This window comes from Periophthalmus magnuspinnatus, chromosome 12 (genome assembly GCF_009829125.3).
Source record: "Periophthalmus magnuspinnatus isolate fPerMag1 chromosome 12, fPerMag1.2.pri, whole genome shotgun sequence".
NCBI lineage: Eukaryota > Metazoa > Chordata > Actinopteri > Gobiiformes > Gobiidae > Periophthalmus > Periophthalmus magnuspinnatus.
Genome location: NC_047137.1, coordinates 3,502,765 through 3,530,054, shown reverse-complemented (window position 1 = coordinate 3,530,054; position 27,290 = coordinate 3,502,765). Strand labels below are relative to the sequence as shown.

Genomic DNA, 27,290 nt, shown 5'->3' with positions numbered 1-27,290 from the left:
CCGGAACTCGCTCATAAGCAAAAGCGGAAGTGGCTAATACTTCATATTTAATATAAGGAGACCGACCCATCAAAACAAACAACAGCACTGACATTACAGCTTGGCTAGCTGTTGAATATATTTACTGGTTATCATGTTGAAATCATGCTGCATATACTGCACTGGAATATTTTCTATTTTAATTCTCATTTTAGGCATTTCATTGGTGTTGTCAGGCGCGTTTCCACATTTCCTTCAGGCGCTGGTTAAAAAGGTAAACAAAGATATTTTCTATGCTTAGTGGATAGGTTTTATGTTATTAAGATAGACTGCATTTGAATTTGAAATGGCTTGAATGGCTTTACTCTAATTCCGCAAAGCGTAGCTTCAATCTGTGTTGTGGGTAGTGTTCAGTATGTAACACGTATTTACAAAATGTTTGAGTTGCTTTTTAGACTGGATATTTTATAGGATTGTGTTATTGTATGTAAAATATTCAGGGTTTTGAGAACATTTTATTTAAAATGTATATAATGTGTGATAATCTACATGGGTTGTATTAGCAAACAAAGATAAAGTACCACAAATGACTCACTTTTGTAGCTGAGTAAATTTAGTTTCGTGCGTATGGCCTTGTACAATGACTACTTTGTCATAAGATTTTGAGAGTGCTGAATCAGCTGCATATTATGCTCAGAGGTCACATATTTGCTTACTGTGAGACTAATCTGACCCACTTTCCTATTCAACAGGAGGTCATTTTGAAGAATGGCACAGAAGCATTCAATGCTTGGGAGAACCCACCAGCTCCCATCTACATGCAGTTTTACTTTTTTAACTTGACCAACCCACTAGAGGTCCTGGATGGTGATAGGCCTGCTGTAGTGGAGATTGGGCCATACACTTACAGGTGTGGATGGAAAAGACATGGCACTCACTCTCCATTTAATCATGTTTTGTTTAACGACCATCGGCTCACGGTTGTAATTGCATTTTACATGTAACAACACAGAAATATTGCACTGTCCTCATTATGTATCATGATTCACTTATGTGTATAGCTTACATAGGTTAATAACATTTCTAATACTTTAGTACGGCACTACAGTACATTGCCCTAATCTTCTCTGTTGCCTGTTCTTGAAGATTATAACAAATAATCCTTTAATTTAATTCTTCACAATCCATGCAACCATTCAGTATCTTGTCTGAAATATAAATTGGTATTCCATGTAATAGTAAAATATATTTTCATCATCAGGGAGTATCGACCAATGGAGGAAGTCAGCTTTTCAGAAAATGGAACCAAAGTATCAGCTGTCAACACTAAGACTTACATATTTCAGCCAAACATGTCAAGAGGCCCAGAGACTGATCTGATCAGGACTGTTAATATTCCTGCAATGGTAAGATATTGGCCTTTTTAATGAAGTTCATGTTATTTAATAATATCAAAGTAATTAAAAGTATATATGTGACTAAACACTCTTCTTGTTTGTAAACAGACTGTCATGTACAAATTCAAGAATGAAGCTGTTCTTGCCAATTTAATCTCATCTTACATGAAGTCCTTAGGCGAAGGACTGTTTACCACCCGAACTGTTGGGGAACTTCTCTGGGGCTATGAAGATGAACTACTGAAAGCACTCAAGAAATTTAAACCAGATATTGATTATGTTTTTGGGCTCTTCTACAAAGTTGGGTGTTTTCTTTTTCTTTTTTGCTTGCATGCCTTTTGTATTTCAATATGCTGTGACATATTGCAATATATCTTTTATTTCCCTTTTCAGAATAATGCTTCCAATGATGGAGAATATGTTTTTTTGACTGGTCTGAAAAATTACAAAGACTTTGCTAGAGTGGACACATGGAATGGTAAAAGGTAATGCTTGAATATTTAAAAAATAAATATAACTTTATATATATATATAGATAAGTTATAATTATTATTATTATTATTTTATTTTTTTCTGTTTGTGTAGCTCCTTGGATTGGTGGACGACTGATGAGTGCAACATGATTAATGGCACCAATGGAGCTTCTTTTCACCCTGTTATCACTAAAAGTGAGACGCTCTACATGTTTTCCTCAGATCTGTGCAGGTTAGTAAATCAAATTAATTCAAAACTGTGTCTGGGTCAGTTTCTCAACACGGCTCATTCTCCAGTCCAATTAAGCCTTTTTCATGCGGCTTGCATAGGTTAAGGATATCTATTTAAGCCTTCCAGGACTTAGGTCAGTAGCGCCTTACTGTTCAAAACTTTTTTGTAACTAATGTAAATCGACAAATGTATTTGTTTGTTTAAATTGAGGTTTTGTTAAAAAAAAAATCTAGTACATAATCCAAGTACCATCAATAGGAGCCTGCATACGATCCAAGGACTCCTTCGTAAGAGAGATAATGCACCTCAAGGAGCGATCCCAAATAAATAAATAAACCACAGTTGCTTGTAACATTGATGACCACTGGTACATACTGATCCCAGTTTAAAGGGAATTCATTTAAAAAATTGTATTATTATAATTACAGTGATATTGGCTCTTTAGCATTAATCAGTTTTTTTTATTTCTTTGTGATTATTCTTTCTCTTGTCCAGATCTCTGTATGCAGAATATGAAGAGGATGTTACCGTAAAAGGCATCCCTGGATATCGTTTTAGTCCTCCTGGTAAGGTCTTTGCAAATTTGACAGTCAACCCAGACAATGCTGGTTTCTGTGTTCCTGCTGGAAATTGCCTGGGCTCAGGAGTGCTCAATGTCAGCGCATGCAAACAAGGTAAAACTGTATTTGTGTAACACCAATCTAGCAGTGTCATTGTCTCATCACTTATGCTTTGCATTTGTATATTTAGGGGCACCAATCTTGATGTCCTCCCCCCACTTCTATCAAGCTGATGATAAATTTGTCCGTGATGTCTTTGGCATGAGTCCTAAAAAGGAATGGCACCAAACCGCCATTGATCTTAATCCGGTATGTTTTCTTCACCCCTAGATGGCAGACACCCACAGTAGCTTGGTTCCTTTACAAGGTGTGGTTAAAAATTAAATATGTGTGCAAGGTACCAGGCTGCTCTTGACTGATAAGTGCATCTTATCAAGGTTTATAGGTGAACTGGAGAACATATTTTATAATCAAGGAATTAGAGCTGGTGTTTTTGTTATTAAAGAGGGAAACGATTGCAAATACACGCTGAATTATTTTACGGTTTATAAAGAACTGTAACATTTAACCTTTTAATGACCTCCATTCATCTTGCAATTTGGAAGCCTGTAAACTAGCTACTGGTCTATATGTTTATACTCCTGATTAAGTTTTATGATTCTTCATAAAGCCTTAAGTGTCAGTGCACTTGGGTCATATCAAGTGCCAGCTAAAATGCATAACAACAACTGATTGAGAAACCATACTTACAGTAATCTCTGTTTGTTTGTTGTGCAGTTGACAGGAATTGTTCTACAAGCAGCCAAGCGCCTCCAGGTCAATGCCTTTGTACAGAAATTGGGTGTTTTCAGGTAATTCATTTTCACACCATTTCTCATGTGTTCTTTAACGCTACTCACACTGCACAGTGATACACAATCTGTGATTTAATAAGAAATTTCCACCATTATCATTATCATTATAATCAGACTTTTGAACATTACTAACTTCCTTATTATATACCCAAGAGTGAACAATATACCCAAATACGCAAACTGTTTCAGAATGTTCCTGTCAGTGTTAAACAGTTTGTTTCTGTCTTATAGTCAAACTGGTAATGTAAGGACCGTGGTCTTCCCTGTGGTTTGGATCAATGAGGTTTGTAATAGCTCTATGCTCAATACATAAATGGTAACATGTGGATTTGACATGGATTTGACAGTGTAATGCCCTTGTTCTAATGTGTGTCAGAGTGTTGTTATTGACGATGCCTCTGTGCTGAAGCTAAAGACTGTTATGGTGGAGCAGACTGTTTTGGTGAATATTCCCTTCATGTTGATTGGCCTGGGCATCCTGATAGGACTGTTCTATATGCTCCTCATGTGTCGACAGAAGATTCCTGAGGTAACACAAAACACATACTATTCACTACTTGAACTACCTAGAAACAATTCTAATGGCAGCCATTTTGTCCATAGTAAAGTATATCTAAATATTTATTTTAATCATGTGCTTTGTGTGATTTGCAGTGTACACCTGCTGAAAGACAGCCCCTCCTTTCATCTTAGCAATGCAAAGAAGCTTGTAAAGCTTGCCCTTTGCAGCTAATACCTCTAATGCCAAGTTTTGTAATTTCGTACAATTTATAGACATGGCTTTTTATTTGTAAATATTGGTGCACTATGAGCAAGTTTACTGGTAAATTTAAAGGGAATTATTACACATAGGCCAAATTGTACTATTAATTCTTTTCATTTAAATATGACAAAATAGATCAAAACATTTTATGATTTTACGACAAAATGAACAGGCAGTTTTAACCATACCATATCTTTATAGGCGCTGGTTTCCATACTGTGATACACTCAGAGGTACGCGTAGACTTAGGGGGTACATGAGGAGAGTGGGGAAAAAACAAAATTGACATTTTTAAGAATTTTTGCTATTTGGACCTCTCGTGTTGTCCTAATTATGATAATTGTGGTTCAAAAGCTTTACTATAATCAAAAGTCATACTAACTATTATGCATTATATGACGTGCACAGCATTCATATTTTCTTCAGATATCTTGGATTAGGGGGTACATGACTGATCATCAGAAGTATCAGAGGGTACATGACTCAAAAAAGATTGGGACCACTGCTCATAGGTATTTGTTTTGGCTGCCTGTGCAGAGATACAGTGGTTTAAGTAATAATACTCTGATGTGTTAAACTGTGAGCCATAATCACCCAGAATCTTGTCTGATTATCTTGTCAGGAACACTGAATAATTCAGTAGTTAGGTACGTTATTGAGCATAATTACATTTTTTGAGAAGAGTTGAATTGTTCCTGTAAGTAACTTGCCTAAAACATTTGTTGACTTCTCTACTTGACCACAAACAGTATTAGCTGAGCTCAGTTTTGTGTGACGTTGTGCTTGTTATACTTCATATATTATTACTCCACACTACAGATTTTACAGACTGCAAACTTTCACTATTCATAGGTCAAATATCTAGCCAACAGTGTGTTACGTTAACATCAGATATGTTCAATAAATATGTTAAAATGTAATTTTGTCTTTAACTTTCTTTATGCTTTGATAGCTATTCCTTATTTGGTTATTTTTTCATAATCTTAAACTTAAGGTGATCCTAAATATCCAATCTTTTCTCAGTTCTAAGAATTAAAAAATCTAAAGGAGTATGCAAGGCAAGTTTATTTGAATTACTTTGTGTACAAATTGTGCTATACAAAGTGCTTTATAGAACAAGAAAGACATTAAAATCACAATACAACAAATCAAAACATAAATAATCATAATAATAATCATCATAAAATTAACATTGCAGAATAAAAACCTAGTCATATGCACAGCTAAACAGAATTGTTTGGAGTCTGGATTTAAAAATTGTCAAAGTAGAGGCCTGTCTCACATCTTCAGGAAGACTGTTCCAGGTTTTAACTGCATAAAACTGAAAATCTGATATCCCATTTTTAGTCCTGACTCAGGGCACCGGCATGAGGCCCGTCTCTGAAGTCCTTAGAATGCGAGATGGTTCATATGGCACTAATATGTCGGAAATGTACTTTGGTGGAGTAATTATATCTGTAGCAAAATAAATTAAACACCTTAAATTGTGCAGTAATAATACTCTTATGGAGTTCACTTTTCTATCTATTAAAAATAAAAAACACAGAAAATAAACACAAACATTACAAATTGATTGACTATTCACATCTCTGTTTTGACATTATGTTATACGTCCACCACGTCACCAAATCAGACCTTACAACGTGGAATGTCCTTTATAACCCAGATCAAGTGCAATTTACTCAGTGGCAGACAACCTTTGACCCTCATTAATAAGCTGATAAGAACCAGTGTAAACCTACCAGTCAATAAATTGTGATTAATAATAAAAATAATCTTTGATAAGAAACTCCTCCCAAATCTAATTAGAACCTATAATACAAAGCAGAGCTGTTCCACCACAGAGAAGAGCACCTCGTCACCTCTCTTCAGCATGGGCACTGTTCAGCACACGATTGTTGTTTTAACTATTGTCTTGGTTTTGATCTCTGCTGTCCAAGTAAGTCTGTCTGTTTGTCTATCTATCTATCTTTCTCTCTCTCTCTCTCTCTCTCTACATATATATTTAAATAAATAATCTTTTACAGGTGAATTCATTGCCTGTCCCTGATGACTGGACTGGTGTGATTCTGAGAACAAAGCGCTCCTTGTTGTGGCGCTGGAACAGTCTGAAGGCCGTAGGAGCGAGCTGTCGGGACCACTCCGAGTGTGGCACACAGTTCTGCAGGTAGGACACGCTTAGGACATGTCTATTTTGTCTTTAGTTTAGTTTTTTTTTTTGTGTGTGTGTGTGTGTGTGTATATTTAATTGTTAGCTTTAAAGCTTTTAAATAATCACATCATTGTATATTATTTGAAGTGACCTTTGTACCATGGTTTAATCCAATAATATTACTTGTGATCTTCACAGGAAGAATACGTGTTCCTTTTGGAAAACAAATTGAGATGGAAAGTGCAATATAAATGAATCCATCTGGTCCTTGTCCTTCAGTTTGAATTATGGACCAAAGTTACAAGAGCATAAGTGGAATGTAGAACCTGGACTTTTTCCACACAAAGCTGGACCTAAACAGCACAGTTGTAAACTCTGGCTTCATCGTCAACATTCTGTCTGCTTTAGTGTGGATGTGATATCATGTGTATTTTTCTTTAGAAAATATAAACAATTCTTACAACATCCTCTATATTGTTTTGCACTATTTATGCATCATGTAAACATGTGAATACACCAATGTTAGGAATGTATTTGTAAATAACTGCTCACTTTTTTTGTTTTGTTTTATAAAACCTCTTTTCTATACAATTTTGGATTTAATTGCCTATTTTATATTCAGACACACAGCAACATTTTATAATTTCTCATTTCTATTGGAGATCTTTTAATTAATTACAAAGCAAACCCAAACATCTAAACCAAAACCAATGTATATTATATATTATGTAATTCGGGGAAACAAGTAAACAAAGCCATAGTTAATCCAATAAAAAAAAAAAAAAATAAAAAAAAAAAAAAAGCACTGAGCACTAAGGCCATTAGAGGAATCGACTGGACATGAACTGGCTGCAGTCTTCCATGCTTTCAGTTACCACTAGAGGGCAAACTGTTTCAAACAGAACACCATTGGAGAACATTTCAAAAGGGCAAAAATAACACTTGTGACAGTTAAAGTAATTTAACAGTTAACTGTAGTGTTGTCCTGTACTGACGCCGAGATAAACTCTCAGTTACTTTAAACAGGTTAAATTGTCCATGTGGAAACATTGAATTAGCCGATCCTCCAAGGTGTCAGTGATTGGGCGACTGCCAGCCCATTCTTTGTTTCTATTGGACTAGAGCGTGATGACGCGCCCCTCGTGCAGCGCCCCCTCGTGCAGTGCCTGTGCGGGGTTGAAGCGGTGTTTGTGGACCGCTTTGTCCAGAGCCAATGTCGGACCAGTCTCGTGTTACCCAGATATTAACGTACAGTTAAAAATAGTGCACACCAGATTTTGCTAGGGCAGCAGAATTTAATTCTGAAGAAAAATGTCTTTTTATCAGTTTTGAGGACTGGATGTTGCAACGATCATCATCACCATTTGATAAAACATTTATTTCATGTTAGTTCTGATTTATCGACTCTGAAAACGTTTGAAGCTAAAGTAACGATGACAACGAATATGGACATTGGATGAGAGAGCGAACAATAATGGTTGAAGTAAGTATTTTATAGCTGCCGTGATAATTTCATTCATCAGAATAAAATGGTGGTTAAGCTGCTTTATTGGTGTGTTATTAGTCTGAAGTTTTAATTTATGGGTTTTCATCTTATTGATTGATGTATGATCTAAGCTTGACCATAATCCGATCGTTTATGGTTTCTATCTGCTTTTTATTATTGCATTTTCTGTTTTGTCAGGCATGTATTATTCGATCTATTGTTTATATTTTCTTTTTTTTTTTTTTTTTTTTTTTGGTCTAAAAGTTTAATGTAGGCTATAGTCCCTAAAAGACCATTAATATAAGATACTTGTAGTCATCTCGGCCCTACCTTGGTTTAATTAAATGCATGTTTGTTATTGCTATTACAATGTTATTTCTTCCATATAAATGATGTGGACTAGAACTTGATGTCCTTTTAAACTGGCATTAATCCAGTGTGTATTCCACTTTTCCTGTGGATCTATCAGGACTCTTAACTGGCATAGATTTGTCCTGGAATTTTCCAATTCTATAAACATGTAGAGACACACCAAATCAACTCCATTAAATCAGCCAGTCAAAGTGGCCTACTTCAGTGCAGCATTGGACTATTTAATTAATTAAAGTGAAACTAAAGAGAGTCTCTGTGCTACTGCTGCTCTGGAATATAATAGAATAGATTATTGCATTAATTTTGACATTAATCCTAATAAAGCAAAAACTGATTGAGTTACTATTCGTTGGCAAGGTTTTATTTGGTTAGGGGAGCTTGTGGTTTTATATCTGCTTTGGTTATTCTATTTTTACTCACTATTTTTATTTTCCTTTTGACTGAAGATTAGGCTCATCACAATACATTAATATATCTGATGTCTTGAAGTGAGCTAAATATTGTGCAGCTCAGAGAAATGTGAGACTTGAAGAAGACTCAGAATCCATCCATAATGATTTCCAAATGAGGATCAGGTATACGGACAAATAAACTTTTGTGCCAAGAGCCAAGGGCATAGTAAGAGGTCATTATTTTTACTGAGTGTTTTGAACCAATGGAGAAAAAAAAAAAACATTATGACAGATTACAAATTATTATAAATAATTACAGGCTGCATAGCTTTTACATGTTTATATGTGTGTTGATATATGTGCAATTATAATACGTCCCTTTACTGCAATATTTGTGAGGAGAATTACTTTGTGTTATAGGATATGCCATTCAATCCATACCCTTTTTCCAACTGTGTTTATATTATTTCACATTGCAGACCATTTGCAATTCAAATTTGTATGTGACAGCTCACAGCTTGAATATTAATAAACTTTATGTCATATCAATGAGCAAAAAGTATTAGAACTTCCCAGCTGAATTTTGTCTCCACTCACACTTGGACTCCTGAGGTTAAGCTAGAGACTTAGAGTGGCTTTGTAGTTAACGGTGGTGGAGTATCACCGCAGTGCAGCTGCCCTAGTTACAGAGGCGCTGAGTAAGTGTAAGCAGCAGTGGTTGGTTGGTGCTCTGTGGGGATGGGTCTGTTAATGGTTGATTGAATCATGGAGGGCTGCTATGCCACGGGCCATAGCACAGAGACACAGTAGTTTAACACAGTGACCAGTAAATAGCCTGCAGCTGTACTTCAAATTACACTCTCCTGATTTGGGGCTGATCTTTTTAGCTTAAACACACAAAAACTTCATCAGCGATATAGTGCATTCAAAACAAGGAGCAGAGTGTGTCCAAATGCAAAAGGAATATTTAGGCCTTTAGTAACAGCCTTTGGTAATGTGCAGAACATCTAGGTCTAGATTATGTTGCTATTCAGATTTTGTGCTCTTTACCAGCCAAATTGACATGTTCCTCTACTTTTATTTTTTATGCTCTCTCTTTCAGAAAGCCTTGGGAGAAATGAAATACATCACAACTATCCAACAACCTTTGCCGTTATGATCGGTGCGTCTAGTCAGTCAGGGGACACGCTGGTAGCATGTCATTTCCCTGTGGTGCAGCTGCCCTCGTGGCAGCTTCCTGTCCAGTGCAGCTCAGAGAAGAGGCCCAGTCGCTTGTTCTCGGTGGGACTAACCCGAGCCGTGTCCCTGCCTGAGAGGGACTCCCTGAACAGAGAACATGCCTATGATGGTGTGCGCAGACATTTGTCCAGCAGCTACAGCAGTCTGACAGAGGAGCGCACAGAGGAGGAGGGCACCAGTGACAGCAGTGGCAGGTACGAGCCCTCCTCCTCCCCAGAAGACAGCAGCTTTCAGCTCAGGAGGGCCCCCTGTCAGGTGAAAGCCTGTGTGCGCTCTCACAACTCCTTTCTCCCTAGCTCAGAAATGGATGAGGACGAGGAGGATGAAGAAAGTGGTGGGGATAATTTACATCGATATTGTGAGGATTCCTCATTTGTTTTGCATGGAAACACAAATTGGCCTGTCACTAATGGTGTAAGAGATTTAATCAATGACAGTGACTGGAACAACGAGGGAACAATGTTTGGCTCTAAGTTCAACCAAGAATGGATTTCTGACCAACCAAACCAGATGGACAGTCAACAGGACAAATGTCAATGCTACCATATCAATGATGCTAGCATAGCACTGATGGCCAATGTACCACAAAGCTCAAACAGACTTAAGAACAGCATGTCCTGCTGTATTCACAGTCTGCAACAGTGCTCCCCTGAGCTGTTCTCTCACAGTGACTCCTCCTGTGACAGTTCTGATGGCATCCTGGTTAACTTCTGCACGATTTACAACAGGAGCAACAACCCTGCTACTCCTCTGGACCTCAGCTGTCCCACGCTGGAGTCAGCCCAGGGCTCTGTGTTCCTAAACCTCCATCCTGTACCGCACAGTCCACAGCAGGAGCTCCGAGCTCAGGCTGTGCTCTCCCCTCACACCCTGGACTCCAACTGTAACCTGTACTGTGTGGAGCCTCTGCATGCAGGTCTTTCCTCTCTGGAAGCCTCAGATCTGAACGCCTGTCTCCAAAGCCGGACTGCGCTGCCTATGGGAACCAATCAGAAGTACTATAAGCTTGTGTTATGTGACCTCTCCTCCCAGACACCCAGTCCTGCCTGGTGCAGCTCCTCCAGCTGCCCTGGGGGACAGAGCAAGAACAGCCATTTCTCTGAGGAGGATCATCAACAAAATGAACCCAGAGAGGTATGCAGTAGGCTCATAATTTAAAGATACCATCGTCGTATACAAACAAATGCCACTTAAATAAATGTCAAGCACAATTATTTTTGGAAATTTTTGCCCCAGTATAATTATCATCCATTTTATTGTTGTTTATTAGGACTACAACATATAAAGGAGGAGGAGAAACACCCTCTAAAAAGCCACTGTACATTTGGACTATCTCCGTGTTCAGACATAACCTCTGATGTGTGTATCTCTAACAGGGCAGAGGGGACCAGCATACGGAGGGGTGCTTCTCTACACTAGAGTTCCCTGTCGCCTCCTCCTCCACAGTGGCCTGCTGGAGGAAGCACTTCTTCCACACAGCATGTTCGCTGAGCTCTAGCCAGAGCAGCCCACAAGGCAGTAAGTGCCAGGGTACAAGCACAGAGACTCAGCCATCTGGGCTCTTGGACTGTGATCACAGTGATGAACAAGTCACTGACAGGGGTAAGGGCTGATCACTATTATTACTGGGTGGTAACCATCTCCTAAGACAAACATGCACTCAATGTGATTGTAAGGTGACTGGTGCTAGCAAAAAAACATCTTGGAAAAACAGATCTAGCCATAGAAAATAGAAACTGAAATCACTGTTTCCTAGGAGGAAGATTATCTGCTATGATTGTCAAGTAAATCATTTATTTATTTGTATTGTAAACAACTATAAGAATTGCTGTTTTGCGAATATAAATGTTGCAGATATCACTTCCTCTGTCTCATCTTCTCTTACTTATAGGGCTGTGTTCAGGCTATACCACTGTGGAGCGCTTCACTAAAGCTCAGAGGCCGACCTCACTCCCTATCCAGCCATTTGTCCTGGTCCCCACAGAAAAGCCTCCTGCTCAGTCTCAGCTCCTGGGGGGTCTTCTTGAGCAGTATATTCATCAAAAGAACAGTAGAGAAGTCAGCTCCCAGCCAAGCGTCACTTTTAAGGGCAAGAGAAGCCAGTGCTTTACTAATATGCAACTCTCTCCTATGGGCAGCCAGTGTCCCATCTTTCTTGAGGCTCCCTCCAGCTCAGACACTTGTTCTACCTGTACACCTAGCCCTGATTGTTTCCGACACATATGGAGCCGCTCGGGGACAAGTCCTTCCATGTTACAACCAAACAGCGAACTCATACATGATCAAACAAGCCCTTTCTCAGACAAAGATGTACTTTTAGCACCCAATAGAGCCACGCTGGTGAAAATCCCTACATACCACAATCTTATCCACCTCACCCCAGAGCAGCAGGATAATCAGTTTAACAAGTCTAAATGTAACAGCTCCAAAAGTTCTGTATACACTATGACCCCACCCACTTTACCTTTAACAGATGACACCCATCACCCAAACCAAGTGTCCGTGACTCCACCCTCTCCTGTAACAGGCCAGAATAAGCAGCCCCAGTATCGTTCCACACCTGTTCCTGGGTTTGTGCATAGCACCCTGACCGCAGCAGTGTCTTCTGCAGCCCCTCTCTCCTCTCTGCTGAGATCCTGGACTTCCTACGGGGCCAGTGGAAGACACAGCCAACCCAGTGAGAGGGTGCCTGTTGAGTTCTGCCTGTCCCCTGATACCTCCTATGAGTCTTTGTCCATCAGCCACCTTCAGCGGAGAGGTATGAGTGAGTGACTGGGGTCGAGATTGAGAGATATTAGAGATGTAAACTCAACGTATCAAATATACTGTAGCTCACATGAAAGAAACATATCACATGGATGTCTCATTTTTATCTGCTTAAGATATCCGTGTAATCCTTCAGTTGGCCAGGTATGTTCCATAAAAGAAATATTCAGTTCTGTCAGAATTGAATTTTTCTTTTGCTCTGCTTTAGAAATGTTGTTTTGTACTGCTCACTACTTTGTATTATTTTGGGAACATACATTTTTTATAAGGTCAAACACATCACATATTCCTTTTCATCTACATTGGAGAGATTTAGAGACATTATTTTCTTTCCATCAACTAAATCCTATCCCATGTGCCAAAATAGATTAGAGAGATGGTGGCTGTGACTATTGCACGTCGCATACACATGTGATTATGGACTGTGAAGATCAGTGGTAGAGACTGACTGTGCTGCAGCGGTGCCTTCAGTCCCCTGAAGGGGCTTCCTCTCAAACATGACCTATTTTTAACTCTCCCTGCTCGGGATTGGCTGAGCCTCGTGCTGTGTAGCCTCTGTGTGTTTGCCTCTGTCAAGTGCAAGCAAGGATCAGAGGAATAGATCAAGTACTAGTAAAACCTAAGCTTTTACTGATTTATTTATTAGTTTTGCTTTAGGCCGCAATATGTAGCCACTTTACTTACAGAAAACACCCCTTTGAGAGCCATTTAAACATTGTTACAAGCACCATAGCTGAAGACAGTGTGGTGAGCTCTGCAGGCAGCATCCACATGCATTAAGAATTTAGTCTGACATTTGCGGCAGCTCATCAGAACGATGTGAGGGAATGAAGCAGGCAAGAGCAAGTCACTGAGGAGGCTGTGGGTTTTACTCTTAGTTCTGCTCATTTTCATTTCTGCTATTTGATAATGAATTGTGAAATACTTTCCTGTAATTCATTGCATTGACATTGATTTCAAACCTGTGCATTTCCTGTTCACATATGTTAGGTTTGGTGAGAGCTGTTAGCAGAGCGGTGGATTTAATCATGGCACATTTTGGCAGCAGCAGAGACCCAGAGGAAAAGGTGGGGCTTAACACCTTAGAGCTCCATTTGGAATACATAATTACAGATAATAAATAATATATCTTTATTTACTATCTGTAATTACTAACTATTAAAATTTTGTGTTATAGTTGCGGCTAGGTGACAGCTCCCGCAGTCCAACCATTGCTGGCTTAGTTCTTGAGCATTTGTGTCCATCAATACAGAATATTCTAGAAGATGGTCTCAGGGACCACAAACTGGATCCAATCATTGGGCAAAGACCAACCCACTCCTGGAGGGTCGTGGAGGTCTCGACAAGGACAGGTAACTCATGCATTTCAGTTTCCTGTTTATAGGCATCATTTTAGGACTTCTAACCTTTCACAATATAGAATATTTGTACTGTAAGTCCGTGTCATTGCATAGGTTTGGCTGTACTGTTTGTGGTTAATATAAGGCTTGGTTTCTTAGAGTTGTTGCTGTTTGCAGGTCCGTCTACCAAAGTTCTCAACTGTCTGGTTTCAAAAATCAAACAATATCCACAGCTCACAGACCACTGTATGAGGCTGAGGGCCTTCATCATGGGGCTACTCAAGTAAGTCAAAGTACACATATGGATGAAAAAAATGGAAATATCAAGATAATGGTAAATTATTATATGTTAATATCTACTTTAGGAGTTCTAAGACTCAATGTTGTGTGTTAAAACTGATTATACCACAGTCAGTGAGAATCCCAATGGCTAACTGCCTACATTACTTTTGTATAACACACAAGTACCTTCGATGTTCCTCAGACTTTTTTCTATCTCTGCTAGAGGACCTTGGATATTCTTCAGATTTCTCTCTATTGCTTCTAGAGGAAAGTCTGAAGAACACCCTAGTTCTTCAGACATGTTCCCATGGCAGCTAGAGAACCTTGGATATTCCTTAGACTTGTTTTTATAGCAGCTAGAGGACTTTGGATGTTCCTCAAACTTATTTTTATAGACTTGTTCCCAGACTTGTTCAGACTTGTTCCCATAGCAGCTAGAGGACTTTGGATGTTCCTCAGACTTATTTCTATAGCAACTAGAGGATCTTGGATGTTCCTCAGACTTGTCCCAGTAGCAGGTAGAGGATCTTGGATGTTCTTCACACTTGTTTCTATAGCAAATAGAGGCCCTTGGATGTTCTTCACACTTGTTTCTATAGCAAATAGAGGCCCTTGGATGTTCTTCACACTTGTTTCTATAACATCTAGAGAACTTTGAATGTTCCTCAGTCTTATGTCTATAGCAGCTAGAGAACTGTGGATGTTCCTTAAACTTGCTTCTATAGCATCTATAGAACCTTGGATATTCTTCAGATTTCTCTCTAGGTTCGTGAGGACCTTGGATGTTCTTCAAACTTGTCCCAATAGCAGTTAAAGTATCTAGGATATTCCTCTATAGCAACTAAAGGACATTGGATGCTCTTTTGACTTGTTCCCAAGATGGACCCAAGATGTTCTTCAGATTTTTCTATGTTCTAGAGGACTCTGGATGTTCCTCAAACTTGTCTCTCATGCAACTACATGATCTTGGATGTTCTTCAGGCATGTCCCTATACCGTCTGGGTGACTTTAGCTTTTCAGTTACTGGGGGTAACGGAGAAGGGGTGGGGTCATGGTGGACATTATCAATGAACTCACCTGACTCCACCAGGTCAGAATGGTGTATTGAACTAACTGCTGGACATCTCTCCCTCACAGTCCATATCAGGCCAATCAATAACAATGAGAAACCAAATTCTAATAATTACTTAGTTCCGGTGTAAGTGCATTAAACAACTTCGATCTGTGCGTTATGTTGTAGCACATAGGAGGAATACCACAATGTGGAACGGTGTTCTTTGACTCGGCGTTGTGCGTTAAAACTTTATAATGCACAGCTCCTCATTGTTTAATGCTTACATAATGCATGGCTGCTTGTTTAATCCTTTTGCACTGCACATGTATATCATATTTGTTCATTAACCTAATAAAGAATAATTAGGTCAAGTGGATTTCCAGTTATATTTAGTGGACTAAATTATATTGTATTGAGTATATAACAGTGTAAAATATAACAAGTGAGATGCTGAAAAATATACAAAATAGCAATCATTATATAAAAGTCACTATATTTGTTTAATTAAGATGCATTTACTTTTTATTTTTATTTCTGTTTTATAGCCTCAGATCTTTGGAGTTCTGGCTTAGTCATCTTAATAGTCAGAAAGGTAAGATTAAAATAAACAGTGTATTGTATGTATTTTAGCTTTTTAAATGATTTTACTTCACTTTTTTGTGATGATCTTGTACTTGCTGCCTCTCTTTTAGATGTGGTAACTAGTCACTACCACTCGTGGGGGTTCCTGTGCCTGTCACTATGGCGCTGTCAGCCGCTGTTCCAGGAGCTGTTACTTCTGCTCCAGCCACTCTCTGGGCTGCCTTTTGACCTGAACCTGCTGCTCGAGCCCCGACTCTTATGTAATAGACAGCTCTGTACCGAGGGCCATGGGGCTCTCCCGGCACCTTCCTCAGGTCTGTTAGCCACCAGCTGGCCACTGCTGCAAGCTGACAGGGCACGCAGCAATGTACAAATCAACACTTCACATCAAGTACATGAGTGGCACCCAAGATCATCTCAACAAGAGGCACAATTGAGCAACGGTTGGGCCAGAGATTCAGAGCCTGTTTGTGGTCTGGTTAAAGGTGAAGACTGTAGCCAGGACAGTGCTGATCACTGGTCCCAGATAAGTATGGAGAGCAAACAGGAGGAGCAGAAAAACTTGCCTGTCCCAAATGAGAGTCAGTGTGAAAGTGGTTTACGCTGGGCCAAACTGTTCGGAGCAGCAGATCTATCTACAAGTGCAGCCATGGTTTCTCAAAGTCACACAGAAAAACTGCGGAAACGGTAAGAAGCATTTGTTGGTTGTATTGAATTGCTGACAAAATAAGTAATACCAAAATCAGTATTGTTTTTATTTGCAGGTTCAACAAGAGGCCATCAGAGTGGCTGCATGTGGACAGATCCCAGTTAGGACTGTTAGCTCAGTCACTCATGTCCATGAAGCTGTAGGGGCTGCTGTGAGCAATACAAACAAATATGGGTTGTGTGAGTGCACAGGAACACCTTTTAAGAATTGCACAGACCCCACACAAAAGCACAATTATGATCAGTATTATGATCAATATGAAATGTGCATATTTATACTTATTATAGATATTAAGCAATAGATAAACCATAAAAGTAAAATATGTTTTTCAAATTCCAAATATAAGTGCTGATGTTTTTGCATTAGCTGGCAGTGAAACTGAATTAAGGCATATACTAGTTTAGGTTGTACACTTACTTACTGAGTTATTACAGAATCTCCAAACGCAAACCTTTTTTCTTTGTCATAAACATTATGGATAACTTTTAATGTCTTTGGTGGAGCTATGTAATATGTGACTGATGTTGGTGCTGGGCTTTTTATCTCAACCATGTCTATTTTCATATGAAACATTGCAATGCAAGCAAAAGCAATACAATGTCATGTGCAACAACACACATCAGTAATTCAGTCATTAAGTTACTAAGTTAAGTCTATTTATTTTTTTATTTTTTTATTTTCTGTAAAAAAAAACTACCACAGGTGCATGCATAATCAGAACACATCACGTACTTCATATTGTTTTCACCATACAACGTTAGGGACATTCTAGCAGTAACTGTCTGAAAATGTGTCACGTTTAGTGATGTCTTCCAGTGAAAGTTCTGTTGCACAATGAAGCCATCTAGTGGCTGATTCAGGTAGTGTTGGCAAGAAACATTACATGTTCTGTATTTTAAAAATGTTGTATTTGCCAGTCACCCTATTTTGCCAATTGACAATCAACCTTAAAATTAAAAAAAGTTGTTTCAATGTGTGCAGTTTGTGCCTGATTCATGACTTATGAGAGTTCACTCAGACTGATACTTTTTTCTTCATTGCAGTTTTATTTTTTCATCAGCACTCTGCCCATGCAACTCGTTTGCTGCTATTCTTTTTCAGTGCATTCTGGGATAGCTGGCCAAACGTGTGTCCATACAAGAATCTGTACCCTATATGACAGCACATGAAGATAGAACATGACATTATTATATCAACTGACGATTATTATTTTGTGGATGATGTAATTTTCCACACACCTGGTATATGCCCTGTGAAGGATGGCACCACTGCCCTGTTTGGGTGGTATTGTGTGGGAGGAGTAGAGCTGTCCTGGCCCACTGCTGATTCCTGAGAGATGGGTTCATTGCGCAGCTGTTTTCCAAACTGTACCAGTGCTTGGTTTGTAGTGATGGGATAACCTTTCCCAGTAAGGAAGCGAGCCTTTGGCACATGTCCTGTGAATCCTACAGCAAAGACATACTAAATCATCACAACTTAAGTAAATGATTGTTTGCATCTTATTACAGTCACATTATGTGTTAATCCTTTGCTCAAAAGAGCAGTACTCTTGCTAAATCTATTGGAATTATCAAGTGTCCATATCTGTCCATGATCTCTCTGTAGAGTGAACATTGATGAATGTGGTGTAAATCCTTTATCTGTTCTTACCTGAAATAAAATGCTTGTGAGGGTTTTTATCATCCATAAAATATGGCCTTTCCATGGGAATGAAAGACACCGAGGGGTTGTAGGTGATCACAGTGTTGATGGCTGTCAGTGGAGGCGATGGTCGATGATTCTAGGGCACAAAAATATTAAGAACAATATAATGTATAATATATGAACAGGCAGCTCAACAATAAATGTCCACAATCTGTCATATTATTTGTGAATATTAGCTGTAAAAAAGTCAATCAGTACTGTGTGTATTGGTAGGTGACTGGTCTTGCTTTTCAGCTGTATTATCTTACAGTAAACTGACACTGCAGCATGGATAATTAAACAAGAGTGAACTGTGTCCGAGGTGCCGTTTTAATATGTGAGCATTTGTGTAGGGCTGTGAAGAGCAAATGAGACTTACTTCAGAGAGACGGTTGGTGTAGCTGGTGATCACTGGCAGTTTGGCTGACTGCTGCTGGCTTCTCTTCTGCTGCTCCTGATAGAAGTCAGTGAGAGCTTTACGACACATTTCACCATAGCTGCAGGCAAAGTGGCTCTGACTTTTTGGAATGAAACCTAAACAGGAAAAAACATGACACATGCAAAGGCTAATGCACATAAGATAGTTAAAGGCCTGAGGTTGTGTCTACTTTATGGAAAATGGAAGTGTGTTTAAGTTAATAGGCACCTGATGTACATTTTACAATGACCACCTAGGCTGATACTGAAATAACGCATTAAATAAAAGTGTCCGTTTTCTTTTATTTTCTATATATGAATGTGTAAAATGTAAATGTTCACCACATTACGTGTGTTTGGTCAATTGCATGATGCATACTTAATAATGAATAGGTTGAGTGGAACATGTGCAGTTCACACACAGGTTAGTCTGCTCGCCCTTTTATTGTTGTTAATGTGGCATCTGTCTTCTCATAAAAACCCATACAATGTATGGTTTGCCCAACCAAACACTACCATTTTTCCATTGTGCACTATTATCTCAGGGCGCAGGTGTGCTGTACCTGTGTATCCTGGAATCATCTTTCTGACATGACAGTCTGGAATGCTCCTGTCAATCCCTGCGCGGGTAGCCTCAGCTGAACAGGACACTCCAGACACCATGAGGCGAGTGGAGTGGTTGACCTCTGGACTGGAGAGTAGCTCTGACGTCAGCTGACCATATGACTTCCCAAAGTTGTATTTCAGCTGTGGACAGTAGCCCGCATACCTGCACACATGTATACAATAGGAGCCAGGGTGACTTAGCAACAGCCAAACACAAGATAATAAGAAATGGTAATTATGTATGGCTGTAATTGTAATAAACCTATAATACACCATTATATTCTAGTAAGTTCTAAATAACAAGATATGGTGATATGGTTATACTTTGTCAGTATTTAAATCCAGGCTCCAAACGGTTCTGTTTAGCTGTGCATATAACTGAAAGGTTTTTATTCTGCACGCTTCTCTTTTAATGGTAATTTAATAATGATTATTTATGTTTTTGTTGTATTGTGATTTTAATGTCTTTTTTATTCTGAAATATTCTGAATTACTTGGTGTACGAATTGTGATTTATAAACAAACTTGCCTTGTCTTGCCTATTGCATTTCAGTTTAGTGTTAGTTTAGTTTCCCGTGATAAGCAAAAATAAATGTATCTGTATAACTGACTAGCCTACCTTTATTATGGTAAGTGCAGTCATCAAGTCAGGTTAACTATCTAAATATTACAATAACAACATCATAAAGGCTGATCTTGTCTCCTTAGTAACTAATCATTTGATGGACCAGTATGTTATGTCTACGTACGAGATACTGACGTGTTTGGCATATTTGAGCTGTGTCATTCAAGTCTGTCATCAAAAAGCAGCTTAACTTCACTTGAACTAAACTAAAACTCGTTATCTTCTAAGAGTAGCTCGTCTGCAACAAGTGATGACGCGTTGAGGTCACGCTGGGGTCATGCAACTGTTTTCACGTTAATCTTTTGTCATATGCATGTCCCAAAGGAGTGCACTTACCCCGGGATGTAGTGAGGGTCCGGAGTGAGCAGGACTTTGCTGATCTTGGGAGGGTAGGTCGTGTCCATGTCGTGCGCTCCGGGGCTGTTGGCTCCTCGGCGCGCCTCTGTTGCTAAACAATCAAATGCAAACAATCCGAATCCAACAGTCAGACGACACCAAACGTTCTCCACTATGACAATGGTCTGCGCAGGTAGGACCAGGGAGGTAGCTGCTGGACTTCTTCTGAGAGGGGTGCAGAGTATTAAAGCCTGTAACATAAAGCGCACTTCCACCGTGTCACGTCTATTAATGAGACTCACTTGGACCGGTAGGGCATTGCCATGGATCACATTTCTCACAAGTTGGCTTTGATTGCAGCTATAGTCTAAGCTCATCAAAACCCCTAACGTGACAAAATACTATGATTTGTCCGTTCAAAAGTCAAATTAGGATATTTTCTTAGGCATATGTTGGGCCTGCAGTATAGGCGGTAGGCGATAGACTGCTCTGTTCATTACACCTGCTCATTATTAGAAAACTCATTTTATATAGGCCATTCACATTGTGACCATTTTGTAGTCTGTCCAAAAAAATGCAAATAAATAAATAAAGTATAAGTAATAAGTTTAAAATGGGCTGGAACCCTGTGTTCCCCTTTTGAGTTTACCCACCAGTTAGTAACATAAGCACATAAATACTGAAAAATTGGATAGAATAATTTAACATTAAAGAGGCTAAATGAGTTAAGTTTACTGCACATCTCTGACAAAAAGAAAAATGGCATTACAAAGGTACAATACCTTTGACTGCAATACTAAAAAGTTTTGTTTAATTTTCATTGATTGATTGATTGATTGATCTCTTTCTTTCTTTCCTTCTTTCTTTCTTTCTTTCTTTCTTTCTTTCTTTCCTTCTTTCTAATACCCTAAACAGGCCTACAGGATATTTGGCTCTTTGCAGAAAAACAGATTTATCTAATGCAGATTGCAGCGATTTGAGTTTATAACACAAGAGAAACAAGACACCAACATTAATTACTATGGTTGCTTTTACTTAGACTACACATGTAGCATTTAATTTAATTGCGTTTAATAATAAAGAAATATTTTGAAATTATTAGAAAATAAAAATAACCACAGTGTTAAATCCACTTTTTTTCCCTCTCTACACACATCAGTCATAGATCGGTACAGAACAAAGAGACAGGGCTCTGGCTGGGGGTCAGTGTAGCATACAGTCTCTTTGAGCAGCAGACTGTGGCCAGACTCAAAATCACTCTTTTGTTTTTCCTGCAGTGACTGAGGCTCACGCTGCGTCCGCTGACCTGAGCTGTCGTCGTTCACCTTGGGAATGTAGATGCTATCAGCCCAAAGACATTCTATGCATTCCTCTATGCTCTCTCATACTATATCCTCATTTGTCCAGGTGACCAACCGCATTGTTTTAGACAGAATTTACAGTACACACACTTCAACAGGCCTACGAGCAGAGGTGGGTACTACTCAGTTAAATTTACTTGAGTAGCTTTGTAAAGAAATTGTACTTTTTGGAGTAGTTTTCAGACTACATACTATTCCTTGAGTAATATTTAGTTTGAAGTAACAGCACTTCTTTTTGTTTTTGGTTACTTCTCCCACTGTGAATAAGTTTACAAGTCACAAAGGCTTTATGTTGACAGTTTTACAATATCTTCGCGCTGTTCCTTCAGATATACTTTTTCTCATTTTTGTGGTCAATCCTTTGAAAAAAAAAAAAAATTTGTGCATCATTTTGTCCATGCAATTAAATTAACTTCAATTTATCAATCAGATGTTACCTACAGACAGTTACTCTTACTTGAGTAGCAGCATCCCCAAATACCTTGTACTCATACTTTTTATACTTGAGTTATTAAAAAAAAACTAAAAACCTTTTATTAACATTATTAATTATTAACTTTTATTTGTTACCATGTCAAAATAGCACTTTTGAAAATATATTAATTCCTTATGTAGGTAATGAGATGACATTTCTCAGTTTTGCTTTACAGTTGAAAGACCAAGCGAGGTTGAGCTTCTTTTAACACTGTACTGAACTTAACCTAAACCATGGAAACATTTTTTCTGTGTTGCAAGAACACATGGAAAAACATTACTGCAAACCTAATTTTCAAGATTTATCAACACTAAATCCTGAATAAGTGTACATTCTGAGTCACTTTTAAAGCTTGTTTTAATTACATGTTTTGGATTTATGTAGGGTGTTGCTAGATGAATCCGAGTTGTCAAATAGCATTGTAGCTGAGTCAGTGCTTTTCCCAGAACTAGTGGAAGGACTCTGCGGGTCTCAACCTGCAGCTGGGAGCTCTGTGACAGGACATATGCTGATCTGAAGGTGTGGTGAACATGAGGAGGCGGACCTAAGAGCATGTTTTGAAGTCTACATCACCAGCTCACCTCCATGGCCTGCATGGGCTGTCCCAACGTGCTTCATTCTTCAGTTTCCCCTGCGGACAACTTGGATGTAGTTTGAAGACATGAATTTGTACAGGAGTTTCGGGAATCTTATGGAAGCCTGGGTGACAGAGGGTGCATCAGAGCCAGACTGGTTGGAGCGTAATGAGGAAGACCCTCCTTCACCTCCTTCAGACGTGGACACTAATGTCCGCTCGGAATCTGTGGACTCGGGAGTGGAGACTGCCAGCTCGGATATCTCATTCCCAACCACATCTGTGTCTGTGGATTTGGACACTTTCACCCCTCCGACATCTCAGTTTCCAGTCTTATCATTCCCCTCGTCTTCGTCACCATATCTAATGGCCAACAGATCTAAGGTGGAACAGGCTCTATTGAGGGTTGAGTCGTTTAGAGAGAAGAGAAAAGAGGCTCCAGTGGATGAGATGGTCAGGCGGCAGCCCCTGTCATCTTTGTTGCCCAAGAGACACACACCCGATCTGGTGAGGAGTCAAAGGTCAAGTAGCTTTGTGCTCAGAAAAACATCCAGTTCATCTCCACTGATCAGACAGATATCGCAAGGACAGAGGCGACCACAGTCAGCTATTTATGACAGGCAGCAAACACTTAACTACATACCAAAGGTGAGACAAAAATATAAACTAAACAATATTACATATGTTGTGTTTATGAGAGATAACACTCTTGTACTGTTTTGGAATTGAATGCACTTAATGATAAAAATGTTATAATATATCTTAGATATGAGATATGTTTGATCATTGTTGTGGTTTATCTACCTGTTTTACCTTAATAGTAGTAGTCTAGACATGGTAAAATATTACAGCTCACTTTACAGAACTGTGAAAAACTACGTTCTTGTCTAGACTAGTGCTTCTCAAATTGTGGTATACAATACACAAGCATGACTAATGTTAAAGGGGCACCATGTAACCTTTTGGTTGAGGGTCCGTTCAGGTCCATTGCCAAGAATGTTCCACAGTTTTGCATTAAATGTATATTAAATACATATAATGTAATGTAAGCTTGTCTGTACTCAGTTACAGTTGTTTTTGTTTTTTAACATACATTCTTTCTATCAATAATCTCACTCACTTCTCCAATATCTGACTTGTAACTTCATCGCGTAATATCACTTGCATGATCTAAGTTTAATGTGATACTGTGGAACATTTGAGGCACAGATATCTCATTTTAGAAGATATTTCACCTGAAAAGCACACCTTTATTATTATTATTTTTTTATTTTTTTATTTTTTTTCAAACACTGGCGTACATGGTCTTGTGTTATTGTCCACCTGTGTTCAGTAAACATTTGAAATAGAAACAGTTTAAATTGGTATATCTAAAACATAAATAAGTAATTACTTTAAGTACTTTACTTTGGAACAAAATTGGAAAACCTTCATATACTGGTTGATCAATTTGGCAGTATGTCATGATAACTGCTCATAATTTTTTTTTAAACTGGAATTTGGGACCACTTCAAGAGTTACATAAGGACCACTCTAACATGTATGGACTTGCACAGGACAGTGTGGTAAAGTTAAAAGGGAAGTCTTATAGAAAGTCACTAAGAGTGCACCTGGGCTTCTATTTTAACTAGAGAGTTGCAACACACTAGTACAAAGCCAGTGTCGTGCTCAAAGTAGGCCAGGTATGTCATTTAGTCACACAGGATCTCTTTCATGCTCACAAGGGTGTCTGCAGCATCACAAACCTGTCTGCCCAGGTAAAATACACCCAGCGGCATCATGGGATTGGAAGAGGTGAATGTCTGAAGGAATTTCTGTTGTTTCAATGGAAGGGAAAAAACGTCACATGTTGTGAAAGCCAAATCTTACAGCTTAGAGTTTGTCATTGTTGTCACAGAAGGCTGCTTTGTAACAATTACTTCCTTCTTCAGACCTTTGCCCACATGTAATTGCATGTGGTCAAGCCCTGCATAAAACACAAGAGATGCTGAAACTACTAGATTAACTGTAACTCTTCTATTTAATTAAGTTTCTTTAGTTCAAGAGCATACTAGAATAGATTCTCTTATAAGAAGACAGATGAAGCACTCTTAAGAAATCAAACGTACAAACAACAATAATTGGCCAATTATGACAAGTGATAGACCGGTTTCAAATAGAGGGAGGGTGTCACAGGAAGTATAATCTTTTAAGTGGGCATTAAAAGAATATGGAGGAGGCAAATTCACATAGTTCAGTTTTACATAAGGGAAAAAAATGTGTCTGTTAATTGATGGGAAATCCATAACAGATCCACAATGCATATCTTGATAATAACTAACTATTATGACAGGAACAATTCAAATGTATACAGGAATGGACATTTTTTCTCATATCAATATAGGTCCGATAATGAAAATCTAATCTCTAAATATTTTGAACCAATATTTTTTTCAAGATACCCCAGTCTCAAAGTGTGCATGTGCCTTTCCCAGTTTGTCCTCAGTGCATCAGATGTGACTTTTTAAACAAACTAGTGAGTTGAAATGGAAACTCACTAGTGAAGAACAATTAAGCAAAAAATGTGGCTGTATATTTACAATCATGTACTTAATTATTTTATATTTTTGATATATTGTATTTATTGTTTGCAAGTGAAAAAGTGAATTTGTATAACTTTGCTACAACTGAACATGAACATGTGGGCCATGCAATATTTAACAATCCTGCAAGTGGTATATTCAAAACTACAAATTAGTTATTTGGCAGAGCAGCAAGACAAAGTCAGATCAGTATCGACAGAAAAAATCCAAATGGGACCATCCATATATAGGTCCAAATGTTTAGGAGTTTTTCCACTGACTGTATCACACATTTTGCAGGTCCTGACTGGAGCAGAGAAGTCCGAGCTGAGTCCAGGCCTACAGTATCTGGAGCAGGTTTGTCAAATGCTGGAGGAATACGCTCAAGAGCAACTGCATCACAACACACAGCACACCAAGGCCTTAGAGGAAGAACAAGTAAGAACATATATTTAATGACTTATATGGGCATTTGTTGTTATTTTAACAAGCTATTGACATGATGATGAAGACTTCTCAGCAGTGCCACAAGGCTGTATAGATAACTGGGTTATTCTTATCTCCTGAATAACCAGGTTGCAGGCACGTGTCATTTTGAGGCTGTTGAAAAGGAAGAGTTGTGTCAAAGTTCTGAGGAAACACAATTGGATCCTTCGTCCAGCGTGCCTCAGCAGAGAAGAGAGAGACTCCATGGCCACTTCAGGCAAAGATCAGCCTCGGACACAAACCTGGCATCACTGCATTTACGTAAGGCTTATTTACTCAAAAACAAACATTACGACAGACAAAAGTATAGGTGTATATGTATATGTATGTTGCAGGACGATTAAAGCTTGACTATGAAGAGTGCAATTTGAGCACTCATGGCCTACAGGAGAAAGCTGAGGAGGACCAGGAGAATCAGGTAAATATCTAAATGATTTTGATTCTTTATGTTCTGTTATATTGTGTATGATTAGTTTAAAATATAGTATGATTATAATAATAATACATTCAAGGCAGTAGTCTTAACAATAAAAAGCTTCATTCGTATTGACTGTCTTATTACCATAAATAATGGGGAAAAAACTCCTTTCTTAACACCTAAAAACACCTCTCTTGTTGAGAAATGTTTTCAAGTCACTGCTCCTCAATGATAAGATACTTACTGTGAGACTTGTGTTAAAGCTTGATTTTCTGTAAATGTTTTCAGGACTGTCGGAAAGATGATCTGAGCAAGTCTAAAAACTACTGGAGATTCAAGTTTGGTTCCATGAGAAAGGTGGATGAGAAAAACAGGTGAGATTCTTGGTTGTGTCCAGTGGGGGGGGTTGTTACTCCAAGTTACAGGACTTATGGTGCAGCTTCATCATGGCAAGCAGCCACAGGCTCAGTGGGCCTGGTCTAATGCTCAGTAGATGAAGAGGAATCTGTGGAGCACGTGCACCTGTTCTTCATGAACACTGTGTCCTTGGTGCACACTGCCTCCGGACTCTTCTGTGTCTAATGAGTGTTTTATCTATAAAGCCCACAGATGCTGTCGAGCTCCACTCGGAGGAGGCTGAGTCAGTTGTTCAGAAGAAGAAGGAAAACGGGACCTGTTTAAATAGACTGTTTGTCTTGCTATTAATGACAAATTCTGTTTTTATTTATTATGCACTGTACAGATTCTTATTTATCCTCATTTCCTATGGAAGTGCATGTGTATTATTGAAATATTGTCAAACATAGATTTGGCCATTTTTAAATCTATATAATTTATGTATATGGCTCTGGGAGCATCGGGAGATTTGCCACTGTCTTATATAGCAGATAGACAGTAGAAATTTGGAAAAGCAGCCTTTGAAAGATTGGTTATAGTTCCTTTTATTTATGAGTCCTCATTGGCATTTTATAATTATTAACAAATTTGTCAAAATGTTTTGGTTAATTGATACTTTTGGTTATTGGACTACACAGCTTTATAATTCTAACTTATCTTTTAATAAGTAAATAATAATAAGCACCTATCACAGCTCAAGCATGACAAGACTGCATCCGA

General features: G+C 38.6%; 5 protein-coding genes across 5 annotated transcripts; 4 read left to right on the top strand and 1 right to left on the bottom strand.

The window, feature by feature from the left end:
* Positions 1-13: 13 nt before the first annotated feature.
* scarb2c (scavenger receptor class B, member 2c) lies at positions 14-5,176 on the top strand. Its single transcript, XM_033976149.2, has 12 exons — positions 14-253; positions 732-889; positions 1,241-1,385; positions 1,485-1,676; positions 1,770-1,861; positions 1,962-2,081; positions 2,577-2,755; positions 2,832-2,950; positions 3,419-3,492; positions 3,727-3,778; positions 3,872-4,024; positions 4,150-5,176. The coding sequence occupies exons 1-12, from the start codon at positions 134-136 to the stop codon at positions 4,186-4,188; spliced, it is 1,443 nt and encodes a 480-aa protein (XP_033832040.1). The 5' UTR covers positions 14-133; the 3' UTR covers positions 4,189-5,176.
* Positions 5,177-5,860: 684 nt separating this feature from the next.
* LOC117379469 (liver-expressed antimicrobial peptide 2) lies at positions 5,861-6,981 on the top strand. The gene is made up of 3 exons (XM_033976191.2): positions 5,861-6,197; positions 6,286-6,425; positions 6,609-6,981. Exons 1-3 carry the CDS (start codon positions 6,132-6,134, stop codon positions 6,640-6,642), a joined length of 240 nt encoding a protein of 79 aa, XP_033832082.1. The 5' UTR covers positions 5,861-6,131; the 3' UTR covers positions 6,643-6,981.
* An 839-nt stretch (positions 6,982-7,820) lies between these two features.
* Positions 7,821-16,870, top strand: LOC117379696 (uncharacterized). Its single transcript, XM_033976391.2, has 10 exons — positions 7,821-7,893; positions 9,763-11,033; positions 11,276-11,501; positions 11,791-12,657; positions 13,656-13,732; positions 13,843-14,017; positions 14,183-14,288; positions 15,887-15,933; positions 16,034-16,610; positions 16,688-16,870. Exons 2-10 carry the CDS (start codon positions 9,816-9,818, stop codon positions 16,773-16,775), a joined length of 3,381 nt encoding a protein of 1,126 aa, XP_033832282.1. The 5' UTR covers positions 7,821-7,893; positions 9,763-9,815; the 3' UTR covers positions 16,776-16,870.
* Positions 16,871-17,553: 683 nt separating this feature from the next.
* On the bottom strand, positions 17,554-20,367 carry fam166b (family with sequence similarity 166 member B). The gene is made up of 6 exons (XM_033976390.2): positions 20,300-20,367; positions 19,296-19,501; positions 18,695-18,849; positions 18,283-18,412; positions 17,871-18,077; positions 17,554-17,783 (listed from the first exon to the last, which is right to left on the bottom strand). The coding sequence occupies exons 1-6, from the start codon at positions 20,365-20,367 to the stop codon at positions 17,689-17,691; spliced, it is 861 nt and encodes a 286-aa protein (XP_033832281.1). The 3' UTR covers positions 17,554-17,688.
* Positions 20,368-22,721: 2,354 nt separating this feature from the next.
* Positions 22,722-27,268, top strand: si:dkey-106l3.7 (uncharacterized). The gene is made up of 6 exons (XM_033976389.2): positions 22,722-23,357; positions 25,571-25,708; positions 25,846-26,017; positions 26,092-26,174; positions 26,463-26,548; positions 26,777-27,268. The coding sequence occupies exons 1-6, from the start codon at positions 22,797-22,799 to the stop codon at positions 26,853-26,855; spliced, it is 1,119 nt and encodes a 372-aa protein (XP_033832280.1). The 5' UTR covers positions 22,722-22,796; the 3' UTR covers positions 26,856-27,268.
* The last annotated feature ends 22 nt before the right edge of the window (positions 27,269-27,290 follow it).